The sequence below is a fragment of the Anoplopoma fimbria genome, chromosome 21, assembly GCF_027596085.1.
Source record: "Anoplopoma fimbria isolate UVic2021 breed Golden Eagle Sablefish chromosome 21, Afim_UVic_2022, whole genome shotgun sequence".
Taxonomy (NCBI): Eukaryota; Metazoa; Chordata; class Actinopteri; order Perciformes; family Anoplopomatidae; genus Anoplopoma; species Anoplopoma fimbria.
In genome coordinates, this window is record NC_072469.1 from 15,827,264 (window position 1) to 15,854,740 (window position 27,477).

Here is a 27,477-nt window from a genome sequence, read left to right on the forward strand (position 1 = left end):
ATTGTTTTATTTTCCTTTCAAGAACTGAATAAGAATTGCCAACAGTCTTGTTGTGAATCCTGAGCAGAAGGCCTCTCATCGCACTGATATTCACACAACCAAAGAAAGGAAGCATGGTCACAGAGGGGGTTTATCCACTTATTTATTTGTATCTCATAAATCCATCTCTCTTCATTAAAATGGGTGAAAGCAGATTAAAAATGAATCTTCTATACACATCGTCTCCAGTAAAGGGGCATTCTGTACAGTGTAGTTGGTGTTTACAGTGTGTATCTACACGCGATATGTTACAGTTTGGATGCGTTTCAGGTGGCCTAAACCGCAGCCAGCACAGAGATGAGGTCCCTGCTGCGCTATCACATACTGACATGATGGGTAGTATCATAAATGAGCTTTGCTATGAGAGAATACACCCGTGCTACTGGCTAAGATGAAAGCCACCCGAAACATCCCGTCTATTTCTGATAAAAACAAAAGGCATCACAGATTTCCATCAATTGAGCGGTGGCTCTGTGTAATTAATTATAATATTTAAGTACTTTATTTACTTTCATTATCTTTATACAATGAATATTCACATACACAGTTGATTTTCTTTGATTACAGGTTTCTGTTCAAAAGGAAGCACAGAGTTATGCAGTGTTGACCCCTCTTTAAAAGTCGACTCCTTTTGCTACAGTAAATGTTTTTTCTTCATACTGCCGTCCCTCCTTCCAGCTCCTGCACAGGGACCACTGAATACATGTTATATACATGACTGATAGCTTGAGTAATCACAAGCTCTTCCTAGAAAAAGTCTGAAGCAGCTTGCTGCTGTTTGCAGTGGTCTGAAAAAACAACAATGTGAGAGAAAACGAGGAGAATGGCCTGCCGCTGCCAGAGCAGCGTTTGAGACCACTGACCTAAAGAATAAGCACCAGAGTTCGGAACAATGGAGTTAGACATGACATTTTGAAAAACAAAGGGCATGTCCCCTGAAGCATTCAAGGAAGGGAAGGACGAGGGGAAAGTGGGGGTGCAAAAATCAAAAAACACACAACATGTAGCACTGCAATGCCGTGTCAGTCTCCAAACAGGCCTTGTGCTGCTGAGGAGTCGCTGTGAAAGGTTTCCACACGTTGTTTGGTCTGTGGCACTTTAGTGTCTCATTTACTCGTCATCATAATCCTTATTTGTAGGCGAAAGGTAAGTTTGTATTTTGTCTGCATCTTTACTGATTTACACACACACACACACGCATCTTTATTAAACTAAGGCTCTCTTACCTCAGCACAAAACCTGAGAATGAGATTGAACGCGGGCTGAGTGAATTAAACTGGATGATCTCATGAAAGAGGGCTCACCTCTATGGCTCGAAGCTCATTTTGTGGAGCTTAACTGCAGTCATACTGTTGACTCCACAGACGAATAGCAGATACACACTGTATGTGACAGAATTGTTATTTCTAACAATAACCCACAGGTGTATGACCTAGTTAATACTTTCATTTCTAGTAGACCTATCAACCCCTAAAATGTGTTTTAATGATTATTCTATTGGCCAGTTTCCACTCCACTGCCTGCATGCAATATGTATATTTGTTGCTTTCAAGACATGAAATGTGATACATTTTTTTTAAGACCAGTGCCCATCTGCTTTATGACCAAAAATGACAAAAATCGAACCTTGAAGGACATTTACTGTCATGACATTTTTTTTGCTGTAATGCTAGGATTTGTATTCCTCATAGGCTTCAGTTGTAATTAGTTAATGGTTGGTTATTATTAAGCTGAGAACAGCTGCTTTTAGTACATGTACAAATGAACATTCATGTGAATGGGATGTCTTTTGGACCGTATTGCAACACATGATAGCCAAATATCATATGCTGCCTTGTATCATATCATATGTTTATGGCAAGATGCACTGTAGGGGGATTTCTTTATTGTGATACCTTTAACTGAGGGTTTTAAGTAAATGTGATCATGTTATCAAATTAGCATTATCATGCCTGTTGCTCTGTAAACCACAGTGGCTTCATAGGACACTTATAAGTCCAAGTAATTACACAGAGGCTATCTTTTGTCTCTTTTGTTGTGACAATTTCCCAAACAGCTCAATCTTTAAGTGAAAGCTGTGAGTGTGTCATCCTGGTGTGTATCTTACTTGCCAACTGAAGCGGTGGGCTGCAGTCATGGCGGCCTGGAACATGTCCAGTGTCCCTGGCTTAATCATCCATATTATGAACCTCAGCATCATCATTTCATCCTTTTTTGATGATAATTGTGAAACAGCTTAAGAGACGTAGGGTCATTGCTAAAATGTCTTTGTGTGTGTTTAGTATAGGTGGTGGTAGAGGGTGGTCACTGCAGTCTTCTCTTCTTCAGAGGCAGCCATGCGAGCGCGCAAAAATTGCAACAATAACTATGAGTCCAACGGGGAAAAAAAAAAAAAAAAAAATTCAGGCACCAGACCCCAATACTATCTTGCCATTTAGTAGCTCTATAGAACTAGAGCTTTAAAATAAGATTGAGCTTCAACTATAAAATCCTCTCAAAAACACTTCCAGTCTCTTTTAAAAAGCCAGTCAGCAGTTGGGAGGACATTAAAAAAATATCCATGATTTCTGTTTAAAACAGAGGAGCAGAAATGCTGAAATGCTTGCATATTTCATGATTGGGTATCATATAATATTTAAGGGCTGGGGAACAGGATTGCGGCAAAAACGATGCTGCAAATTAAGATTTGGTTTAAAATGACAAAATAGCTTATATACATTGGTGGTTATCTTGTGCAATTCTTTTTTGTTTGTTTGTTTAACATGGCTGAATAATCAGCGATGGGGGAGGGAGAGAGAAATACAAGAGGACTCCTCCGTCTATTCTTGTCCAAATCCTTCCGTTTCCTCGATGGCGAAGAGCAGCTTCTCTTTCAGCTGTTCGAAACTCTTGTAAGGAGGCAAGTCCAGACGGTTGAAACTTAAAAGACAGACAAGGACGAAAGTGTAAAGGGTCTGATTCTTAATAAAACATGAATTAGTTATAGAACTGTGTTCCCATACACTCAGCGTTTCTTTACTTGTAGTATGATAGAAAATATTAATTCAAGATATCAAAGCAGCATCTCTATTTGTTTAAAAATCTGCAGAAAATTTGCATGTGCCTGCATATTACATATTAACACAGAGATATTAACATCTTTTTAAGTAGCTAACAGCAGCTGTGATTCACTTTACTGCCAAACTCAATGAACCAGTGGCAGTGATTGGAATACGACAGCAAAACTGATTGAGAATGCACTAATAGTGTATCACAGTTGACCTAATACCTGTGAGTAACAGAATAACATCTGATCCACACCCTATGTGAGGGAGGAATGAATCCCATGAATCAGACATAACGCACTCCACTTACCACGTGTGGCTCCGAGGAAGCCATGTGTCCTTCCCCACCTTCTCAATGCAGAACTTCTGGGGCCCGTTACTTCCTGCAATACAAAAAGAAGACAAGGAGTGAGGACACTGTGGGTGGAAAAAAAAGTGCATAGATGTGTTTGTTTGTGGGTCTTTCTGACACTGACCCATGAGTTCAGCAAAGCCGCCCAGAGGAAGCCTGCAGGTTCCTGTGACAAACTGCATAAGCCGCAGTCGCACTTCGTTGTCCACTTCTTTCACCAGCTTCAATGGAGGAAGTAATGCACGCACAAACACAGACACTCACACAAATCAGTGACCATACACTACTGACTGGACAGGCTGCTAACCATCACATGATATAACACATTTTAAATAAACATTAAAAGGAGTAACATGAAATCGAGAAAACTGTCATCTGTAAGATTAGCCATTCTATGTCATAAATGGCAGCTTGCACAGCAGCTGAATTCTCGCAATATCACGAGGTCAAGCGAGAATCAAAAGGATCATTTATCACACGAAAATCCTTCTTGTCAGCCTTCAAGTAATGGGTTTGTGTCTGGTAAGCTAGCGTACGGACCAAACCAGCGTCCTGTGAGGAGCTACTGTCAGCTACGGCAATGGTTTGAATCTGTACGTGATGTCACGGGGAGGGTGTGACTCCTGAAGAGGTTAGTGTAGATTTTAAAATAGCATCATTTATATCCTAACTGGAGAGTATTTCTTCATGGACAGAGGAGCAAAGTAAGAGACTTAAGGATTTTCTCGATGGAAAAGTTATTTTGCCCACCTAGTGTTTTTTGAAAGTGTCTGCCCTATTACAAACAGTTTCCAATGACGGCTTCTCAGATGGTTCTGTGTAACACAAACCATCTGGCAGGTCAGGTTACAATCAATGTGCAACACCCTTAGGAACATGTGGTCATTTCTGCTCCTTTCCATTAATAACAGATGAGGGCAAGGAATATATAAGAAAGGTGTGCGTGCGTGCGTGTATGAGACTGTACCTGCCAGAACCAGATGATCTGTTTGCTGTTTCTTGTGTAGTGGCGGTACACCGTGTTCCTCTGCCAGTCCTGAAGGTCAACCTCCTGCATGCCACAGAGCATCACCTGCGACAAACACACACATACAAGTAAAAAAATGAAAAATAGAACACAACGCAAATAAACAGAAGTACAGAGAATTCTCACACAAAACATTATTATCTTCACACATCCACATTATAAAGCTCTGAGGAGTTGGGTAGGCTATTGGAAACACACACTAGAAACATGACACCACAGGTCATCAACAGCAACCAATAGGACAGAGCTTGTTACGGTACTGGTAGCATCAGACCTCGCTGCTCACCTCAAGTTCCTTCTCATCAAAGTACTGGAGCCACTGGAGTGGGACCACCTCGTTGAAGCCGTCCAGGAAAGCTTTGGTCTGACCTTCCACCCCCCGGGAGAACCTCCACTCCGCCATCAAACTACAAGCCAGACAGCACAAATGTACTTTGTAAGTTTAAGAAATATATGTATATAGATATAGTTAGCATTATGATGAAACAGCAGTTATTCTGAACCTGATATACTCCTCCTTGTTCTCCTCAGTCACTAGAACATTGGTGCCATCAGCTTTGAGATCATGAGAAGTGATCTTCCCCAGGATCTCCATGTCCACTGAGAAGTACATCTCCAGACCACACTCTTCAATGTTGTTGTCCCTGAGGAGAGAAGAGATTGTGTTGCTGACACAGCATAATCAAGGGAGAACAGCTCATTGTTGCAAAACGAACCAAACTAAGATCTCCACGTTTCCACCCTTAAGCATAAAATCGGACTATCTTATTATGGTTTGCTCCATCTTTGTTCATAACTGTTCTTGCATCTTGTGACGTCTTCACATCGCTTCATCCCCTCGTAGCATCTTGTGTCTTCTCCCGCTGAGTGATTAGTATTCTTTAAATGGTACGTATGTGTATTCTGTCCTCTTTCCATATCTCTGTGGTACGGACGTCTTTGAGGTCCCAACATTTTCTTGATCAACAGGCCTAACACTAACTGAAATTGATAACACTTGGTATTTACTTAGTATTTACTTGGTATTACATGTTATTTACTTTCTTTCTTGGTCCGCACCAAAGAAAATGATGATATATTGTAGTTATCACACATAGCTCAGGAAGGATTACTATAAATATTAGTTGAAACTGCAAGTGTAATGGACTGAGACCAACCTTGATCTCTGTGTGCCGGTTGACCCATTTAAGAATGCACAGTGACTCTTATCGAGGGCTCCAATCAAAGTAAAGGGCTGTGATATCAAAGGGCTAATAAGGTTAATTCAACCATGTCCCTATTTACTCATGTTTTTGAAATCGAGCAAAATTATTGATCGAGAACGCTGTAATTGTTAGTCGGGAATGACCTGCGAGGGCATGTGAGCAGTGTCAATATAAAGTTTCGTGGACGAAGTTTTTTTCACTGACAGGCTCAAATTGTTATAAAAAGTGTCTGATACATTATGGAAAGGACCCTAAAGAGAAATGATACGTTTTCTTTACCTTCGCTTGATCTTTTTTTGTTTGTTTTTGTGTCCAAGTCCAAGAAGTCTGAAATCTGATTATTTTTGTCTGGCTAAATGATGCCGGAGCCATCAAGTTTAAAGACTGTATCCACATTATCTAAAACAGCTATTTATACAGCATGACAATGAACATCCTTTAGATAACATAAAGCTACGCTCTCTATACTTCAACACAACAAACTCTGACAACACCGGTGTTCTGTGGCACTTTTTTCTCTAAATCTCAATCTTGTTTCCACCGTTGTCTTCTGGCAAGATGTTCAGAAGGAGACTTCTCCTTGAGCAATATTTTTGCCCCAATGTCATGACACTTATAATAACAATCAGAGCCTGTCATGGCAAAAACAAGCACCTTTACGGGATGTAAATGACGATGCCAGCTTTCCCTAAAGGATAACATTGCAGCTCTCCATCAATACTGGACCAGACATTGTTATTATGATTTGTCACTTGGACACCAGCATGTAAGAAAATTTGTTCCATGTTGAAAAATACCAAAATGACTCATTAAGAGCTGTCAAATCATCAATAAATAACTGGCTTTTCACTCTCAAATGTTGGACAATAATGTGATCATTTAAATAATATGCTCATGTTAGTTTTCCTTCCATGCTCTCTACTGTCAGAAGAGTACATGTATAAGTTCTGAAGGCTGTGAAGACCGAATACACAAATTACCTTATCCATATAAGTGAGTTGTAGAACTCGGGGTCGATGGACTCCAGGTCTTTGAGTATGAGCTTCTTGTTCAGCATGCGTTTGTAGAAAGGCAGAGAGAAGCCTGTGTCGATAAACTTGCCGTGGAAAAGTGCCTGTAGGGAGAGAAATATAAAAGAGAGTTATTCTATTTACTGTGCAGGTCAATCTGAAAATATGGTATCTATGGTGATATATCAATCACATGACAGATTCATGTATTATATTAAAGGAAACTATAAACATAGTGGAAAGCAAATCGTGGGACGTGTTTTAACTATGACAATCAGAAAATTTGAACACATTCAGATTGTGCAGTCTGCATTTGTTTTTTAGTACCACAATAACATTAACTTTTTGTTTCAACATTTTAATTAATTTTTGATATGTTTATGTCAAATATGTCGAAATAAAATAACCAGTTATTTTTGCTTCTAATGTTTTTAAGTAGGTGTTGGTGTTATCAGGATTGTTTGAAATTTTTGTGTGGGCAGCATGTGAACTTGCCATTGCAATGAAGCGGCCTATGAAGCAGAAGTAGGAGAGGTGGTCCGGGTTGATAGCAGAGGCTGGGTTGATCTGCAGACAGTAGTTGCTCTTGCCGGCATACTCAAACAGACAGTACATGGGGTTCAGCACTTCATGGGACAACAAGAAGAACCATTCTCTGCAAGGTGACAAGGGGAAAGACAAAGTCCAGGAGAGAGGACGAAGACAAGAGAGTGTAAGTGGGGAAATATATAAGAATAAAAATGGGAAACAAAATGAAATGAGGAAAAGCCAGAAAATGAAAGAATAGAGAAGGAGGGGACAAGAGTTGCACATGATTTATTACTGCCTACATTTCAGAAGAAGCTTGTTTGCACTAAAACATTTTTTCAATTCACAATATAATATTTCTATTGTCTATATTACCGGGCTAATCCACCATAGTCTAGACCCTCCTCGCCTCTGAAGATAACATAGAGTCTCCTCCTCAAGTCGTAAGGCTTCAGGGCCATTATCTAATAAACAGAGAAAACACAACATCAGTAAATGACATAGGAAAGCTGGCATGAATTTATTGACTGTATAGCTGAAATAAACGATTACTGTAAGCAGTGATGCATTGCATTACTGTATGATAATATTGGTTTAAATTGGAACCAGGCCGTGGAAGAAAAGTCCTCTTACCTGCTGGAAAGAGTCTTCAAACAACGTCTGTCTGGACACAGTGATCTTCACATGGCTAGGGAGAGCATTGGACTGAGCAAACGACAGGAAAAAACATTCATTATTCCGGGAAGGAAAAATAAGATAAAGACGAGTAACTGAAAGCAAAAAAAAAAATTATGGACTGGAGCAAAAAAAAAAAAAAAAACACCTACCTGGCACAAGTAGCGGAAATGGGCCAGCTTCCATCGAAAGCTGCGCTCATATGCAATCTGAGGGCCTTTGGTGCTGGGAAGAATAAAAACATTAAGAAAGTTCAAAACGTAGCAAGTGTAAGTGTGATAGATGCAATGCAATGGCTTCTACTGGAGTCAACAGTTGAATCTTCACCATATAATGAAAAACAAATGTAGTACATGTGAAATATGCTCTGGTAGGGTCCCATAAAGTTATTATTCAAAGAAGATTTTCTGAATCTTCTTTGAATTTCTTGAGCTGTATGTGCAAAATTAAAGCAAAACATGACACCATCTGGTCCTAGTAAAGTGTTCTCTTAAGCAATGCACAAGCTGCCATAGCTACAGCTGTTCAGGTTACTGGCAAAACACAGATTGTAGCATTGGCTTCCTATAACGTAGGCTGTGATATCACATGAAGTAAACTATTTTAAATGTGTTCTTACACAGAGGACTTTCCGGTGCGAGGGTCGCTGAAAGTGGTGGTTCGGGTGTTGTGATCAACAAAGTATCGGACCCCTTCCCGTGTGTACCGGATCTCCCAACCTTCAGGAAGAGGGTCCTCATTCTGTAGACTGCACACACAAAAGGACAAATTATACACAAGGACTGATAATGTAGAAAATGGAAGCTATGGCCAACACTTAGAGTAGACTTTACCAAATTGTTTGTGTAAAATCTAGAGAGGCCAGCTACACTTGATGCCACTACATAAAACATCCCCTCAGGATAATGTGTGAAAATAACGTGTCAATATTTCCTTAAAAGTGAATGTGGGTGTAAAACAATTCCATAGATTAATGAACAAGTTTTATCTTTTAATGGTATTTCAGTATATGATATATTGCCTTAAATATAGAATATAATATTTTGATTGAAATATCACTTGAAAAAATGTGGGGGTCATTTCATATTTTGAGAATTTTCATAATGAATCAACTTTTGTAGGTTGTACAACATGTAAGGTCTGAATTGTAACATTGGTTACAACTTTTCAAAGTGATATCCTCTTAAGGACGATCAGACAGTGTTTCTTGCAGTTTGCGTCTCTTTTTAATTGTTTCAATATTATTCTCATTCAGTATTATTGAGATCTCTCATTGAAAAATGTTACGAAAAAAAACAACAGGTTAAATGTGCTTTCATGATATTAAGATGGTGGAAAATTACTTAAATTTGTTTTATAATAATAGGTTAATCTTCTCCTGGAGATGATAACCTGCTGTATGTTGTGCTAAAAAAATATACGATTGTTTGTTTCAGAATGATTTCGAAGTGGCTAACCACGCCAGCAAAATGCTTCTAATGACACGGTTTCGGTGTGATCAACCATTTATTGATTTAGGTTAAAGGTCAAATTGTTGCACAGTGAAGTTCATGGTGATTGGATATTGACTTGGATACGCTTCTCGTGATTTTTTTTTTTATGTAAACATTATGTATTGTGAGAGGATTGTGGCTTGTGCAGACAATCTGGAGCCCAAAGGAGTTATGCGTATAGTGATGCACCTCTTGTTGTAGTAGATTAAATGTTACCGTACATCATGGTGTGTCACAAGGATATCTTGACATTCTGTTCAGACATAACTATAATCACTCTTCTTGGCTTAATAGAAACCAGGCCAGAAAGGAGACGATTCCTTCCACTCCAGCAACACATACAGTTAAGTCACTACACCACAGTTGCTACCTCAGAATTTAGTTTGCTGAATATTTATTCAACACCTTAAATAGTTTTGAGTTTGGGTTTTATTAGCCCAGTGTAAAGGCTTGTATATCCCCAAGTGAGGAGCAGTGACTTTTTATGGATCAATGGTTTTTGTCTTACCGAATTAATATTCCAACACTTTTATAGAAATTAGACTTCAGCCAACATACAGTAATTTGTGCTCTTTCTGAAGTAGCCCGACAACTGTGGTATTAGTAAGAATATCATAGAACATTGGTGACTGCAAACAAGGCCATTAATAGCAATGGTAAACCTCAGAGAGAATATTGCAATATCATGGTGGTGCAGGATAGAAAATGCCCATTTACTTCGAGATTACCTTTCACATAAAAAATTATGATCTTTAAAAGTTCCTTAGCTCACCCTTGTGTTCGGGGGTCTTCCCACTGCGTTGTCTTGGTGTTGTGGTTGACAAAGTAGACTCGGTCATTGGAGTCCACACGCCTCTCTAAAGTTGATAAAAACGCAGACAGGAATCTATATCTTAATAGACAGGATGGTCACTGGGCCCCAAAATGTGGCAACACATGTCAGATTATTAGTGCTGACTCATGCTATACACTCATGCACACTAATTCAAAGGGCTGCCATCTATGATCTTTGTGAACAGCGAGCAGTATTCTTGCTTTTCGTATTAACACTCATTTTGGCATAGAAATAGAAAAAAATCAATACATTCTGTGTTTTTCTCATCAGCAAGAAATGCAGATGTGATGTAGATTTCCCATCTAAAGAATAGTACATACTGACATAGTGAAAATGTGTGCAGTATTAAGACAGAGAGAATGTGAACTCACCCCATCCAGGAGGTAGCGGGCCGAGAGGATCGTTCTCAGCCGACATCATGGATGCCTGAAAACGAGGGATGCACACATAGACATCCATTTAAAAAACACGAGGAACAAACTCATTTGGAAAAAATATTCCAAATATGTTTATGTATCATAAAACATTAAAAAGGAATTTAAGACAAAAAAAGACTCCACAATAAGGATTGGGGAAATGGGAGAAATTCCAAATGAAAACAAGTATTGCTATGTTGCGGACAAGAAGGCCTCTGTGCTTGGATACTCTTCTATACTTCTATACTATAGCTCTCTTTTGATTTGGTTGTAAGCTAATCATCATCAGTGAAGATGACATCACTGCTGGGAACAAAGATGGAGGAGAGGGACCCCCCTCCAAGATAACCAGATTAGGGCAGAGGCTGGGGTTATGCATATATTATGGCAAGGTAGTTCTCACCTTCAGGCTAAATGAGTTGCTGTGTATTGATGAATGGGGTTTAGCAATAAATACACCCAGAGAAAGAGATGAATCATTACGCGAAGGATTGGTGGACATAAGTTTCAAGTTACATTAATTGTAATCACAATCAGAAACTGGGCTTTGATTTCTCAGCTCGTCATGATCTAAATATTGACATTGAGCTGTTTACCCATTCCAATTAGACGATAGAAAAAAACAAACATATTAACAATAATTTTAACAATAATTTAGTGTACAATTTAGTCCAATCATTTCCAAAGAACTCTGTAGTGTTTTCAATTTCTGACCTGTCTTTTCGCCACCTTCAATGCAGTCAATGGTTTCTAGTAATTTAACTAACAAATCCAGTGCTAGTGCCAGACTAGTACTCGCAAAAAACAGGATGAGGCTACCTCTCTTTTAAAAGGATATATACACTTCTTAATCATCATTATGTGGAATGTTGAATAGTATGATGTGGGTGGAATTCCACACTAAAACCAAAACTGGAAAAGTTATTTTGTTGACAAACTGAATTAGTAGGCAGGAAAATGCAGAGGAATGCCTTTCACAGGTGTAAAACTTTTTATAGTGTGTTAAGTGAACACGTGGGCGTAGGACGGGTGAAGGTGGGAGCTGACTTACAGAGTAGAGGTATCGCTGGTTAAACTGGTGCATAGCTCCCTGCAGCTGGCTGCGCTGGCTCTGCCACTGCTCAAAATTGCGGACCGATTCCATAGTGGGACGCTGCCATGTGGTAGTGCGGGTGTTGTGGTCCACATAATAGATCCTGCCCCGGTCATCCACCCTACGCTCCCAACTGACAGAGTGACGGAGATATGGTACAATAAACAATCAGACACACAAAAAGCAAGCTGGTAAGCAGATTATTAAGAGCCAGCCTGGAACAAAGTACACTTCCCATGTTCTCAGAAAGAGATTTGATTCAAGTTGTCTTTTGTTATTGATACCTGAAAGTGACTTATAGTTAATTAAATTCAAAATAAATATTATGGATAGAATACTTCTCCTCGTTAGTGCATTACCAGACGATAGTAAAAAAAACAATGCTGCTTTATGGGACTTTTTGTCCCCAGCAAATCAGTTATATTCATAAATCAGAATACTATATTGTGAGTATCATTAGATTAAATATGTCTTGATCTATGGAGAATAAAATGTAAGTGCAAGACATGAAACAGTGAGCAATAGAGAGATACTCACCCTGGTGGTAGTGGCTGTGGTCTTTCCCAAGTCGTAGTTCTGGTGTTGTGGTCTACATAATAAGTTCTACCATGAGGGTCTTTACGCTGTTCCCAGCTGAAGACACAACAATAACAACATTTGCAGGGTGAAAATCAAAAACTACATTGGATTGTGAAAGAGGAGAGAGATGGATAGAAAAAGAGGTTTTTGCTACATTAGTATGTGGGGGTGTTTTAAGTGTTTGATACTCAAATTATTCTGGTTGGAGTATCATCATAAGGTGGCACCCTCTGTTTTACTAGACTTTGCAATATTCATGTTTTTTGTATTAATGATGAAATATATCAATATTTATACTATTCATTTTTTTAGATACATTCCTAACATACAGTAAATACTCCTGAATGTAATTATTGCTTGCAAAAAACGATGTCATAAAGACAGGGAATGCAGCTGGTGGTGTTTTTTTTACCCTGGCGGCAGAGGATCTGAGGCTCCTGCATTGGGGACCTGCTGCCTGGGCTTGGCCCCATCAGTAGTTACAGCTGCACTGTTACTATCGCTACCACCGCCGGCTCCCGAAGCATCGGCTTCTCCAATTGCTGGGGGGGAGGCGGACGATGATGAGGAGGTTGTGATGGCATTGGCCGGCGGTGCTGGGGAGGCAAATGTGGAGGAAGCAGCAGCAGAGCCATCAATAGGTTTAGCAGCAGAAGAGGAGGCTGGAGCCTGTGTGGAGGTTGGCAGGGTTTGAGATGTGCTATCTGCTGCTGTGTCAGGGTCTGGCAGGGCAGCATCTTGATTGCAGTCCTGGTGGTCATCTGCAGGGGGCATCGCATCACCAGTTGTAGCAGGTGATGGCCCAAGAGCAGCATCACAGGACTCCCCATTGACTGCAGGCAAGACGGGGAAAGACAATGGTGCTGTTTACATGCATGGACTAATCACTTCATCCATCCATCATTTTATATCAGTGATGTCTCATGGAAAGCATCTGCATCAGTAAGTGTCTCTGATTTAATGTCTGTAGATAAATTAAAGTAAGGCTATTTGCTGCATTTTAAAAATGCAACAGTAACATCACCACAAGAACAATTCTGAAGTCCCCTGTTAGCTTATCACTCTAGTGAGAAAGCTGAGGCATCGCGAATGAGAGAAATCCTACCAATTATTTTTGATTAAGTAGCATTTTAATAAATCAAACCAATCGTGCTGGTTCAATCTTAGGTATATATGTAAAGAATTTATTTTCTCTTATCAACCAAGGCTCAGTGAAGTCAATGTATTATTAGTGCTGTCTGCTCTCCACAGTATATTGCATTCTACTTTCCTTTTCTAATTGTTTTTTTTGACAAAGGTTCTGAAAGAAGCCTCAACTAATGACAATGAATCTATTAAACTCTACTGTTTACTAAGTTCACCATGAGGAAGTAAAACTTAAAATGGCCTGAGCTCAGCCCGCGCAACATAATGAATACCTGCTAGAAAAATGCACACGTATAACTGGTGTGTATATAATTTGAATAACTCCATCCTTGACATAAGAATATATATAGTTAGTATCAAATATAATAAGGAAATATGTTGATGAATATTTCAAGTGAGGACATTACCACTCACAGGGGACGAAGGCTGTACATGAGTAAAAACACAATAAACCTTTAAAAAAAGGTCATAAACACACTACACAAAATCTGGGGATCTGTTTTTGAACCATCAAAGGTACTGTAATTCACCCTTTGTAAAATGAAAACTAAAGATCAAGCTCACCCGTCCTACTCTCTGTGTCACTGTCTGAGGGTTGGTGGACCGGGGTGGAGTTGGGCGTGGAGTCTCCATTGACGACGTAGCTAAGGGCGGGGCTGCAGGAGCTGGGAGGCTCCTGTCCGTCGACGCCATTGGAGATCGAACAGGAACCTGACCTTGGGCCCAAGTCTGTACCATTCACTGTGCTTTAAGAGAAAACACACAGGGAGTTCAAAATTATTTGTTTAAATCTGAATCTGAGAACACACACACACACACACACACACACACACACAATTCATTAAGTACACCTTGCAACGTTTTTACCTTTACAGAACATACAATATAATCATTCATTCAGTATTTCATACTTTTATTTAAGCCTCAAAAATCATTGAGGTTCCCCTTCTTTGCAGAGTTAAAAAAAAAAAAAAAAAAGTACTCAGAAAGTGGTAAAGTCATTCAAGATCATCGTTGTGAATTGTCCAGGGGTTGTGAAAATGTCGATCTTGAGAATGTGTTTGAGAATATTACGAGTGTTTGGTGCACAAAAACTAAAGGCCGATTTTATAAGCTCAGAATAAACCCGCGTGAGTTAAAGCCGTTAGAAGTTCAAGTTTGGTAGGGTCCTGTGGTCCAGTCCAGCATGGATGGATGTTGTGTTTCAATAAGGGATTTATGGATGAAAAAGGTACAGGTGTTTATCACACTTCTGTGCAAGAGAGGACCGACCATCTGTGTTACAGAATGCAATGATGAGTGTCATAGGGATCTCCGGTAATGAAACTGAGGTCAGAATGATAAACTGAGTCTAGTGTGAAAGTAGAAGCAGCAGTGTATCTGTAGATTAGGGAATGCGAGCTTAAAGCTGCTGGGCCTGATAACATCCCTGGTTGTATTCTAAGAACATGTGCCAAAAGCTAAATTATGTCATCACTGACATTTTTAACCTATCAAGCCTTAGATGAGTGTTCCCACCTGCTTTAAGACCATTGTCCCTGTACCAAAAAAGTCTACAGGGTCCAGTCTCAATGACTAACACCATGTGGCTCTCAATCCCATTCTGATGTACTGGTTTGACGTACTGGTTCTCACCAGTTCGTAAACAGAGCCAACATATCCAAAGAGGATGCTGTCTCAACTGCCCTCCACTCAGCCATCACTCATATGAAAAATGACACCTACATCAGAATGTTGTTTGTTGATTTCAGCTCAGCCTTCAACAAAATCTCACCCATGAAACTGATTGGTAAATTTAGCACTCTGGGCTTGAGTACCTTACTCTGTAACTGGCTACTGGACTTCCTCACAAACAGACCCCAGGCAGTTCATTTTGCAGAAACAACCCATGCACTCTATTGGTGAACATCAGAGCCTCCCAGGGCTAGCAGGTGAAACTAGTTTGTAGATGACACAACCGTCATTGGCCAGATTACAAACAACGTTTAGACATACGTAAAGAGTGAAAATCAACAATCTCGTGGAGTGATGCTCAAAGAACAAACTACAGCCCAACGTCAGCAAAACCAAGGAGCTGATCGTTGATTTTTAGAAAAAAGTGGCAAAGACACAGAAACAACTGTCTACATCAATGGAGCTGAGGTGGAGCAAAGGAACATACAGCGGGTAAAATAAGTATTGAACACGTCACCATTTTTCTCCGTAAATATATTTCTAAAAGGTGCTATTGACATGAAATGTTCACCAGATGGCGGTAACAACCCAAATAATCCATACATACAAAGAAAACCAAACAAATAAGTTCAGAAATTAAGTTATGTGTAATAAAATAGTTTTTCTTTGTATGTATGGATTACTTGGGTTGTTACCGACATCTGGTGAAAATGTCATGTCAATAGCACCTTTAGAAATATATTTACTGAGAAAAATGGTGACGTGTTCAATACTTATTTTACCCGCTGTATCTCAATCCTGGCTTGAAGTAAGTATTTCTTAAGGATACTTAAGAAGGCAAAAAGTCCATGCCAAGTTCTTGTTGTTGAAAGCATCATGACTGTAAACATTACAAACTGGCATAGTATGTGCACAGCCCCGGAAAAGAGGGCTCCACATTAGGTGATTAGAACCGCTCAACATCATTGGTACCCATCAACCGAGCATCAGTGATATTGGTGACAAGAGCTGCCTGTGAAGAGCCTAAAAAGGACCTTTGAAAAGACAATACCCACCCCAGCCACAGCCTTTTCACCCTGCTGCTGTCTGGAAAGTGCAACAGAAGTATCAGCTGCCGTACCACCAGAGCAGCTAATTTCCTCCGGCTGTAGGACTCTTAAATCCATCCTCCATCCTTCACACATAATAAAACTTTGCTTGTTTTTTGCATGTTTTCTTATGAAGCAGAATGAGACTACAAACTGCTTTTTGTTGGGCACTTTTGTACAATGATAATCCATGAACTTTGTAACCCTTGTAACCTTGAAAGGCTTGACTCGAGACACTGGGACTATTGTCTTGTGAGGGTTATGACAGGACATAATAGGACTGCAAGGTGACGTAATGGGGCACAGCTGAAGAGGCCCTTCTATGAGCCGGAAGAGCTCAGACGTTGGCATGCGTGTGGAGACCAATACAAAATCTGACATATGACTCAAGTCCAGGCTTTGTCTAGGCAAGAGGTAGGTTTGCAGCAAGCAATAAGTAAAACAGCAGACCAGCCAGCAAGAAGAAAAAGTCAGAAAGGGTCGCAAGTATGGACAACTCCGATTAATGTGGATTTTTTTTCTGACCAGCCTTTCCGCACATCATAAAAGCACTTACTTTACCCAATACACAATGTCCGGTAAAATTCATAGCACAGAAAGTGATACCAACTGATTTCCTACCATATCTGCCCCAGTAATATCTTTGGCCATTTTCATTACAGAGCCCGGCAGAGGCTGACAACCCTTTCAGCATTGGGTTATTTGTATCTATATCTATACTATTTTATTTTCATCAATATACTGATGCTTCATATTTATAGGTAACCTACACATACTACGTTAAAGGCAATTGGACTTGCTGTTTTCGTATTACAATCTGATGCAGAGAGATAAATTAGGTACAGACAAAACAGACAAGCATTACTGAAATGATATAAGTTGGAACACACACACACAGTGTAAACCAAATACAACTTTGTACTCCTCTATCCAGCATGAGGGCCAGGTCGGAATCAAATGTTTAGACAGGCTATGAGACCTGGCGCCTCGGGCTCCACAGGAAGAGTCTCCCTACTTGACTGTCTGAGGAAAAGTAGAAAACACAAGGGTCCCCCAACATTACTCTCCCAGCTAAATAGTAGATTACTCACCTTCACTTATAAGCTGTAAATTAAGTCATATTTAGGGGAAGAAGCAGGGAGGCAAAGGCCAAGTTCAGGGTTAAACTACACTACATCAAAACAAAAAAATGCATGGAGAAGATAAGTACATCGTCAATTCTATCTACAATTTTGAAGGACTTCTTGTTTTTGTTTTTTTAAATAAATTGTTCATACCTAACCTGTTTTTTTACTAGAGTTCATTGTCTGTTTTATGTTTTTTGAAACAAAAAAATATTTGAATTGTCCGACTTTAATAAACACAAGATTATTTTATTTAGGTAACAATGACAAGGGAAAATGTCTAGTCACCACAAATATCCCTCAGCTGGCTATCTTTCCTATCTGTCTGTGTAAGCATGCAAACATTTTAGGTACTTCCAGAGAGGGAAATCACAACCAAGTTTTAAATATACCTCAGTTTGTGTCTTGCAGTCCTCTCTGCAACTGCATTGCAGAGAGGAGCCAGGCAGCCACAACCCACTCAATCCCCCCCCCCAACCTCCCGTCTGTTGCGATGAGCAGACACGCTTCTTTAGTGGCTTTCCCATAAAAACCCAGTTGGCCTCACCAAAGGGCACTTTTGCTGTGTGACAAATAATAAAGACCAGAGGGGCAGCACAAGCCCTTAAAGCAGGAGAAGGGGATACTCAAGGTTGAGAAAAAGCAAGACCCAGACCAAATATGCCTGCATGTGTTCCTCTAGGGCACATTGTCGGGAAACCATGCTAGCACATAACTCTCTGCAGCCTGTTAGCATTCCTTGGTTTCAAGGAGTTATTCTAACCAAGCCAACAACCATAGAAGGAAAGGGGAAGTAGACAGAATCTTCCTCATGACCCAAAATGCTGGTTCATTTAGTTAACTTACCTGTTAGCAGCCCTTGAGGAAGAAGATGATGAGTCTCCATTTTCATGGATGGCATCACCATTCTGTTGGACTTCTAGAGTGGATTGGAGAGAACAATTTTAGCCTGCAGATATTATGCATATATTTACTAAATTAATTGAAAGAACAATTTGTATGTGTTGATTGTACACGATTGTGCAACAATGTATCACATGTATCTGTTGCATATTTCTCTCCCTTTGCTTCATTGTTGATTGTCACTCATCAGTTCACATGATAATTCAAATTGGCAGCCCCACTGTCACCCACCCCTAACATATAAATGCTCACTGGTGCCATTTGCTGCATTGCCGTTGGTAAGCGGTGCCAGTTCTTCCTGGCCAGTCACAGTCAGTCCATCTAGGTAGACAGTCAGCTCCCCTGCGGGAACCAGGGCTCCCTTTTGCTCCACGCTCAGTTTCAGCACCTCCTTCACATTCTCCACTGTAGAGGCAAAACAGGGATCGTGTGGGAGGAGGCTTTACAATCACATCAAGAAAATTAGTAAGCCCACCAATTTCGTAGACAATGCTTCATTTATAAAACAATAGACCCCTTGTCTTTGTGATTCTGATTAACACAATTTTAAATAATCCTCATTATAAATTAAGAGATGATCACAGATGATAAGGGTAAGTTTGTAGCAAAAAGAAAGGAAAAGATCAAAACACATGGTTGTGGTGTCATTTCATCTTAATATATAGTACTTCATGTGTCTATTGTTGCCTGAAACTGTAGTTCCTGTGCCACAACTGCATTTGTAAATAATGAAACACCCCAGCCCCGACTATGCATTATAATATGGTTCTGTATTTTAATCATACATTTTCTGTCATGCTGCTCCAAGGCTTGAATTAGGTCCAGCGTGGCTTTGCCCAGCAGAGCGTCTGCCTTCAGGGTGTGGTGACTCCATACTTTGAAGTCCACCTGTGTGTGCGGTGTTACATTCCTAAAAGGTCAGGCACACACAAACACATAACACATTTAATTATTATAACATTTAACACAAATCCCACAAATAAACAACATCGGAAAAAGGACAGTCAAATGATATGAAAGTGTGCTCCATCAGTAGTATCTTTAAGTTTCTTGTTTTTGGCTAACTAAGCACAAAGGCTTTGTTTGGGACCAGTGAATTAATTTAAATGTGATGAGCAAAGAGCAAGACATGGTGATATATGTCGATTGAACACATAAAATCCCCATTCACAACCTCATCATCTACTTTCAGTATCCTCCTCAGAAAAAATAAACATAAACAACAAAGAAAACAACTATTATTTAGATGCGTCTCATTCTGATCCCCCGGCAAAATCCTTGCTGCAGGCTTAGCAACTGATGTATCAGCTCACATAACGCTGCTTCCTTGTGTTTTCTGTGCTTACACAAAATGAACACTACACAGCAGTCATTCTATTCACGGTTGAGCAAATCAGCCTAAAGAGAGATATCAAGGATCATAGCCAGGATGCCATATGTAAGATTCATAACAGCTTGCAAAAAATCCATGGTGCAAACACAGGATCACACATACAGCACTACTCTGTCTTCTTAGCAATAATTACCCACTGTCATTACAATTAGTATTTGTAATGACATGTCTCTGGCATTTAGCTGCACTATTCGGAAGCCAGAGCTATAAAGTCTCAAATGAGACAAAGAGCCCTGTGTGTTTTCATACAGCATTTTTTTGCCATTTCCCCTGTTCAAATAATTATCAGATGAACCAACAACCTTATGTATGTTACATAAGGTGTACACTGTCAAACAGAATGGACCTGAAAGTGTTGCCCCCAAAGCCAAAAGGCGGACAGAACTGTTGCTCCATCTTTCTCTCAAAACAGCTTTTATATGAGAATGGGCTGTTTCTGTTTAAGGGGAGTATGGGAAGACAGATGTCTAGTCTGAGCTCAGAACACTTCAAAGTGACTGTGGATTCATAACGTTGTCCCCCGACTTTATGAAGTACAATGTGAACATGACCTTGTGTGTATCACATGCTCAGATGTAGACACAGACACAGAATGTCAGATACACAGATTGGCAAATGGTTGCTCCTTACAGAGTGAGCCTCTCATCCCATTTGGGACTGGAGGAGCTGTGAGACTTTGCTGTGCGCCGCGTCTCCCCCTCCGCTGTCACCTCCACATAGATGGCAGTCCCAAACAGGCTTTTCTTCCTCTTGATTTTGGCACAGGAAACTGGTGGGTACATGAATGGATTGATGAGACAAGTGGTTTTATTTCCTTTAACATTTTACATTTTCAGCATAAAGTTGACACTTATTCAGGGTGAGTTCTTTGAAGGGTCCAGACCCTGAGGCCAACCTGCCAATCCCACACATTATAGCCTAGTGCGCTTAGACTCACCAATGGCATGGAGCTGCGATGTTCCTCTGTGGTTATGGCTAGACTCGGCTCTAGAAGAGGCCGTGGCCATGTCATAAACCACAGTGGGAAACCTTCAAAACCATACACACAGAGACAAATAAAGCAAACATCAAACACAGAAGACATATGCCCAGTAATAGAACAAATAAGAAACAGGTGAGCTTGGCAGGGTTCCAATAAAAAGTAGAAGCTGCTTCTGAATATTCTGTACATTTTGTTGAAGTTTGTGGTCATGGTTTTACCAGCTTAATATGTCCAATAATCTTGTGTAATATTACTTTATTTATCTACTGTAATGTTGTAATTGTTTCCTATGTTATCATTTTGCAAAAGGACATAATTCTGGGAACACAATTTCTACTCACAATTGGTATGTGCTGCTAGACCCTCTGGTTCAGCCCACTCTGTGTCCCATGGTTCCTCTGAAACAGAATAGAGACATTTTTTTAGGACAGTGCTGAGCACAGCTGGTGTGAACTGCAGCAGTTCAAAGTATGACCTCTGATTAAGACACCATTTTAATACTTTGCATGCTTACATCTCGTAACATACAGCATAACCGTTGTGTTCCCCAGCATAGCGGAATAAAGGGGGACATTCTGTGAAAAGCCCCTGTTGTTTTGCTTTTTCCACTGTCACACAATAATAAGAAAAGACCCGGAATTTGTTGGAACATTCTATAGTAGCACAATTGCAACTTGCACTCATTACAACTGACCATCATTGACATCTACAATGGTTTCATTCTTGTTTCCGCTGTGGTCCACCACAAAACTGTAAGTCAGAGCTGACTACGCCACTTACAGCAACAAACAGACTTCTTCCACATTTACTGTGATTTCATTGTACTGAATAAATACTGTCTTTCGTAAAAGGTAAACACTAGTTTCAGTCACTATGCACCATGTTATTAGACATGTAATTCAATCTTTAAATGTGCTAGAAATTTTACATGTCGACTTGAAGTTTACTTTTCTGTAAAAGTCTCGGTGGCAATCCGGCTAAGATCAAACATGAAATGAACGCTGTCATAATAATCTTTACTCTGCAGTTCAAATTTCAACACATAGGCAGAAATACAGGGCTCCAGACAACGTTTTCCACAGGTTGCATTGGTGTTGCCAATCTCCTCAGTTGATCACAGCAGCACATGATTTAGTGGCACACTTTATTTGGTACAGCATGGTATTGATCACCACGCTGATGAATAGTTGTCTTCATTTGCATTCCGTGCCTGTACTTTCATCATCAGGCGTGTCTAAGTTAGAACCTCTTGTCGTCTCTCCTTCCTTATTTGCTTTTTAAAATAATCATCTATAGACAGCTGTATTTTTGGTAGTAGTAACAGCTAAATATTATTTTTGTTAAATTCTACGTACGTTTTTAGGTACATGTGCATAGCGTGCTGTGCATTGCTACGTGCATGCGTGTGGTGTTAAATTAGGCTGTGTCAACATTAATCACATTTCACGTTTTAGGGCACTAGTACGTCATCAGTAATTTTTTCTAGTGTCTGAAATGTAATTCAAATTTGTGGAATGCACTTAAGAGAACTTACTGTTTCCCAAAATGTACTGAAATATCTAATAAATAGCTCTTATGTTCTAAATATGTACAATATCAAAACTATTTCACAATGCAAATTTCTGTCACCTAGCAACCAACAACAACAGTAGTAGGCTAGAGGAATGTAAACGATGTATTATTAGTGTCTGACTTCACATATAATTTAAACTGTTTAATAATGTGCCAATTTCAAAATGTAGAAGTTATCTTATTTAGAATCACAAGGCCAATATTCTCACATCAAATGGGCAAATGCGATTTTTTTTCCTGCAGTGCTAAGAGGAAAACACTAGAAAAAATGATATGAATCATCAGATCATGAACAAAGTCGAACCTAAATGTTGACTGTCATCCATGTTAACCAATTACAGTATGGATATAATGATTACACTACATTATACTATACTATTATCATTATCATACAGCTAAAACACCATGATCAAACTACTAAATTAAGATGCATGCTATGAAAAAAGTTCATAAGATTTATAAAAGTAAAATCTATGTAATTAGAATTGATCTCAAGACAAATTCAAATCAACCCTGAATATTTGATTCTTCAGGAATTGTCCAACTACTTTTGTCAGCAGTGACATAACATTATGCTGATCACCACATTCAGGCATGATAGCCTTCTCTACAGCATCCAGGAGAAAAAAGAAGACAACAAGATGAAGAAAGCATGCCCATTATAGGTCTAAGCTTCAGAAGTCACCACATCCACTGCTTCCTGATCTTATACCAAGGTTATAATTAGGACCAAGCGTTGTTTGATATGATTCAATTATCACAACATCAGGTTGTCAGACAGGCTGGTTGATCACCCAATATAGACCACAAGTTGGAGCAGGCAAAGTTTAAGCAGCTTAGAAGAAACTCAATTAAAAAGTCAAGGTCAGTCAGTGCCTGAATGAACCGATCAATATGCAGGCTACAGGGCCGATAGAGACAAAAAACAGCAGCACAGTGCAAAGGCTAGATAAGTCTGCTATCTTACTACTCCTCAAAGTTTCATACCAAGTGAGTTCACTAGTGATCTGCAGGGAAATCAGCAATTTCAAAGTAAAAGCTGTGAGCCCAAGTTAAAGTTTACTTTTTAAAACGTATACCAATTACATTCAATTATAAAACCCCTGCCAAATATTCCAGAACCACACATAACATAAACAATGTATCATAATCTTAATGTTTCAAAAGTAAAAAATCCCAGTTTTGGTTTGTCTGAAACAAATTTTGATTTCTAATCTCAATACCTATGTGGAGACAAATAACTGACCCAAAAACACAGAAGAAAAAAAAATCACTAAGTAAAATAAACGATCCTGGCAATAAGGAATGAGTTGATCCCTCTATACAGAGCAGGCAATTTACAGCTGTAACAGGAGAAAAAACTAGGGGGTTAAAAGGATGGAAATGGGACAGAGTCAAGGGGGCATCTGCCATTACTCTCAAGGGTCTTGACAGATAAATAATCAAAAACAATTATTAGCCAGGAGATTGACTGGCCCCAAATCCCATTCTAATCCCATTGATTATTTTTAATGCAACAACTAAATTGATTTATCCATTGTCAACATTATTGCTAATAATGTGTTGATAACTAACTAATATAACGATTCACTGACTTATTTAAGCTCTAATCTCTACCTCTGCTCTTAGCTGTTGAAAATACTTCATTCAAATGGATGGCAGTAGTCCTGTAACTGAGATGAACAAAACCAAAAAGTTTAGTTGGGTGGAGTTTGAGAACATGTGGGTAAAACTGCAACTAAGTATTGGGCAGTTTGTCGCAGGTTTGGGAGCAAGGTGGATAAAACATGACCATTAACTTTAGTCTTTGAAGTCATTTGATAGCAGCTGTTAAATAAAACAATTTGTGTAGGGGCAAATAAGAATTGACTTTGGGCATGAAGAATGCTGACCCATTTGCCCCACCAAGCCAGTTTAAAAAAACATTAAAAGTTGAAACTTACACTGCAACATGGACCCCCACATTCACAGTCTCTCACAAAGTTGCCAGCATTGGAATACATCAGTGTAGACCATGATGTCAGGGGGTTGTCTGCTTACATGAACACAACTGATGTCCCACTTTGAGCACACTACCCAGCCTAACAAAACCAGGCAGTAAACAAATCATAACCTTAGAAAGAGAAAACTAAGCCATAATGCACTCTAGGCAGGAGAAGTTTAATTTACACCTGCCAGTGGTTTTGATCAGTCCAATTAGAGAACATAGGGGTTTCACTGGGGCAGTTAACTGACTACAGGGCCCCCCAAATTCCTGATAATTGCATAGATTATCTTAAGTAATGAGACAGCTATGGCGCTCGCAATTTCCCTGCATACAGTAAACACTGTTTAATTGCTTACTGAACAACAATCTTACCTAACCTAGTTCTACTTTATCTCAACAACAATCAGGAGCTGTTCAATTATTATTTTCTTTATGTTGGCATGACACACTAGCGTCATACAGTGACGCAAGTCTACAACTCCTACTTGCCCCACAGCTGCTTTCTTGCCTTTCAAAGGTCAATGTGTGAGTGAGTGTGTGTGTGAGAGAGGGAGGGGGTGAGAGAGAGAGATAGGGAGCGAGAAAGAACACAAACAAGTATATTTCAGAGCCAGCATAAGTTGCTGCTCAAGTGACAGCTTCCTGAGAGTAATTCCCTCCTTCTGTGGCAGTGATATACAGTATGTGACAACCTGAGCTGTCAAACTACTGTTCATAGCCAAAAGACAGAAGGACACTCACTAACGGTCCCAAAATATGATAGCCAAGACTGTATAGAAAATCTTCTTCAGCCAGTTAAACAAATAAAATTCATGCGTAACCATTTCTCTTTTAGACAGAGCCTATCCACAAAAGGGAATGAAAGACCACTGGGCATACATTTCATTGACAGGGATTCCCATCAGGTATAAGATACGCCCAAGTACATCATTTATGGCATATTGTGCTCAAAACTCTTTGCCAGCAATGGACTGTTTCAGTGTGTCACTTGTTCAGAATGAATAGAAGTAGGCCTGTGTTTACGTGTCTTAAGTCAGGTATTGTGCATAATCAGAGAAATCACCTTGTAGACAACAAATGGTAACACATTTGAAAGTTGGAGGTAACCATTGTTTTGTTTTTTTCTCTTTTCTGATAACAAAGGTCAGTAAACAATACTGTGCATTATTGGATAATACATCAGCAGATTGCTGTCACTTTCAAACTACATTCAGATCTGAACGTTAAGCTAAAACAAGCCTTGTTATCTGAAACATTGATCATCACACAAACTCTGATATGTTTAACAAACGATGGCTAACTTCTGATGATCATGCTAACGTGAACGCTAGGTGAGAGTAATAAACAGGCAGCTGATGGTAACCGGATAGTAACCGGTTACATCGGAGACAGCGTTTGATAATATATATATATATATATATATATATATAATTATGTACACACACATTTCACACGGCGGTAACAGTATCTGTCAGATAAGGATGGCTAACCTGCAACGAAGGCTAAAGTCAGCTAGCCAGCTAGCTATCAATAAGCTAACCAGCTAGCCGCAGAAAAAACCCTAATTTAGTGTTATTTGTTTGAGTTATAAGATTGCTGATAGCTGACTGATACCAGATGTGTATACCCTCACATAGTCAACACATGTAACGTGTGTGTTTAATCTTCAGCTGTACAGTAAAGCAGACACGGCTACTTTAGCAAAGTAACGTCCCAAACGTAGCCAAGCTAGCTCTCATCCCATTGCTTCACTTAGCCGCTGTGCTAACGGACCTAGCTTCACTTAGCCGCTGTGCTAACGGACCTAGCTTCACTTAGCCGCTGTGCTAACGGACCTAGCTTCACTTAGCCGCTGTGCTAACGGACCTAGCTTCACTTAGCCGCTGTGCTAACGGACCTAGCTTCACTTAGCCGCTGTGCTAACGGACCTAGCTTCACTTAGCCGCTGTGCTAACGGACCTAGCTTCACTTAGCCGCTGTGCTAGCTGTCCGCCATCGTCAAACAGTTTGGTTGCATGTGGAAGACGGACTTTAAAACCATTACATCAGTGGACATTACATCAAAGTCGGTCGTGGTGGTTTCGGTCACACGGACAGACGTCTCTACCTCGTCCGTTGTCCCGCTCCGTCCCGCTCTCTGCGTCGATGCGGTTCTGACGTTACGGTTGTCGGTACAATGCCCAACCGTACAGGCCGCAGTCTGCTACGGTCGTCTTGCCATCTCTGTGCAGAAGCGTCTGAGCAGCAAAACACACGGTCGACAGGCGCGCCACCCCAAATACTGCTGTGTAATAACACGGGACACGAGAGCTGGCCCTCTGAGTCAACCCCGTGGATATGGAGATCATCTAGTTATTGACAACCTCCCCAAACAGACCATTAGATGGACTGTCAGACAAAACCGCATGCAGCCTCCCTTTTCCTGTGCTTATCTTCTAAACGGTTTCCAAAATATTAGTATATGTGTGTTGTTTTTCACAATGCACAAACCAAGGCAATATCTTGTCTACTTGGCAAATTGAAGGCGAGCACATCATTCTTATATGTTATATTCATTTTTATATGATTCAATTCTATATTGCAAACTTTCTAATTTGTAGTTACTGCTACAGCAATGTTGCTCACTTTAGCATCTTGTCACACAAAATGACCTATTTCATTTCACTTGTATGTTTGTATGGATACAGTATACATCATATACCATACTGTATATGGTTCCCATGCAGTTTGGGTGTCAGGACTCCAGGGGGAATGAAAGAAAACAAATATTTCTGTCACCCAAAGATGTGATTATTTGTGTCCAAAGGAAGATATTGTTTAATTTAATGGGGTAACAATCCAATAGTATATAAACCACATGTTGCTCTAGCTATATCAGTATTTGTCTTAAGTGGATTAATGAACTTTTATCCCCTAATGTGTTTATCTACAGTAAATATGCAGAAGTACTTCTTGTCGTTCTGACATTGCATTTATTAATGGGGTGCTACAGAGAGAGACGTTTTTTGCTCCACTTTTTTTTTTGTATCCACTCAGAGGCTGAGGCATAGCTGCTCTTTTTGGGTGCTTTAGAGGCCGCTGTTGTGGTCTGGCATACTGTATGTCATGTTCATGATTCTAATCACATTCCATTGAGTGTAAATGCATCATGCATTTTTTGTAACATTTTATATAGAAATGAAGATTCATTGTCTGTAAATCAAATGACAAGAGTATGCAGAATTAGCAGGGGTAACAATTGGAAATCAAGCCCACTACAATTATAATTAGTTAATACCAATGGTTTCAGGTGAGCTAAGTGTGCTGTTAACT

General features: G+C 39.8%; 1 protein-coding gene across 3 annotated transcripts; it reads right to left on the reverse strand.

The window, feature by feature from the left end:
* Positions 1-115: 115 nt before the first annotated feature.
* On the reverse strand, positions 116-26,551 carry LOC129110559 (NEDD4-like E3 ubiquitin-protein ligase WWP1). 3 transcript variants are annotated; one of them, XM_054622655.1, is made up of 25 exons: positions 26,273-26,551; positions 20,948-21,004; positions 20,562-20,653; positions 20,255-20,393; positions 19,017-19,141; positions 18,484-18,636; positions 18,175-18,247; positions 14,007-14,188; positions 12,709-13,129; positions 12,255-12,350; positions 11,676-11,850; positions 10,580-10,634; positions 10,146-10,230; positions 8,500-8,628; positions 8,033-8,105; positions 7,839-7,910; positions 7,581-7,669; positions 7,173-7,332; positions 6,648-6,781; positions 4,966-5,106; positions 4,749-4,869; positions 4,403-4,507; positions 3,560-3,656; positions 3,394-3,466; positions 116-2,958 (listed from the first exon to the last, which is right to left on the reverse strand). In XM_054622655.1, exons 3-25 carry the CDS (start codon positions 20,629-20,631, stop codon positions 2,859-2,861), a joined length of 2,868 nt encoding a protein of 955 aa, XP_054478630.1. In that variant the 5' UTR covers positions 20,632-20,653; positions 20,948-21,004; positions 26,273-26,551; the 3' UTR covers positions 116-2,858. The 3 variants fall into 3 exon arrangements, with proteins under 3 accessions (XP_054478630.1, XP_054478631.1, XP_054478632.1); XM_054622656.1 differs by having other exon boundaries at positions 26,225-26,551; XM_054622657.1 differs by having other exon boundaries at positions 26,210-26,551.
* Positions 26,552-27,477: the final 926 nt, after the last annotated feature.

Coding starts and splice junctions, on each gene's coding strand:
- LOC129110559 (XM_054622655.1), bottom strand. CDS start 20,631: ATGGCCACGGCCTCTTCTAGAGCCGAGTCTAGCCATAACCACAGAGGA. Junction 18,248..18,483: donor CAATGCAGCAAATGGCACCA/GTGAGCATTTAT, acceptor AATCCACTCTAG/AAGTCCAACAGAATGGTGAT. Junction 8,629..10,145: donor GAAGACCCCCGAACACAAGG/GTGAGCTAAGGA, acceptor TTGTGTGTGCAG/TCTACAGAATGAGGACCCTC.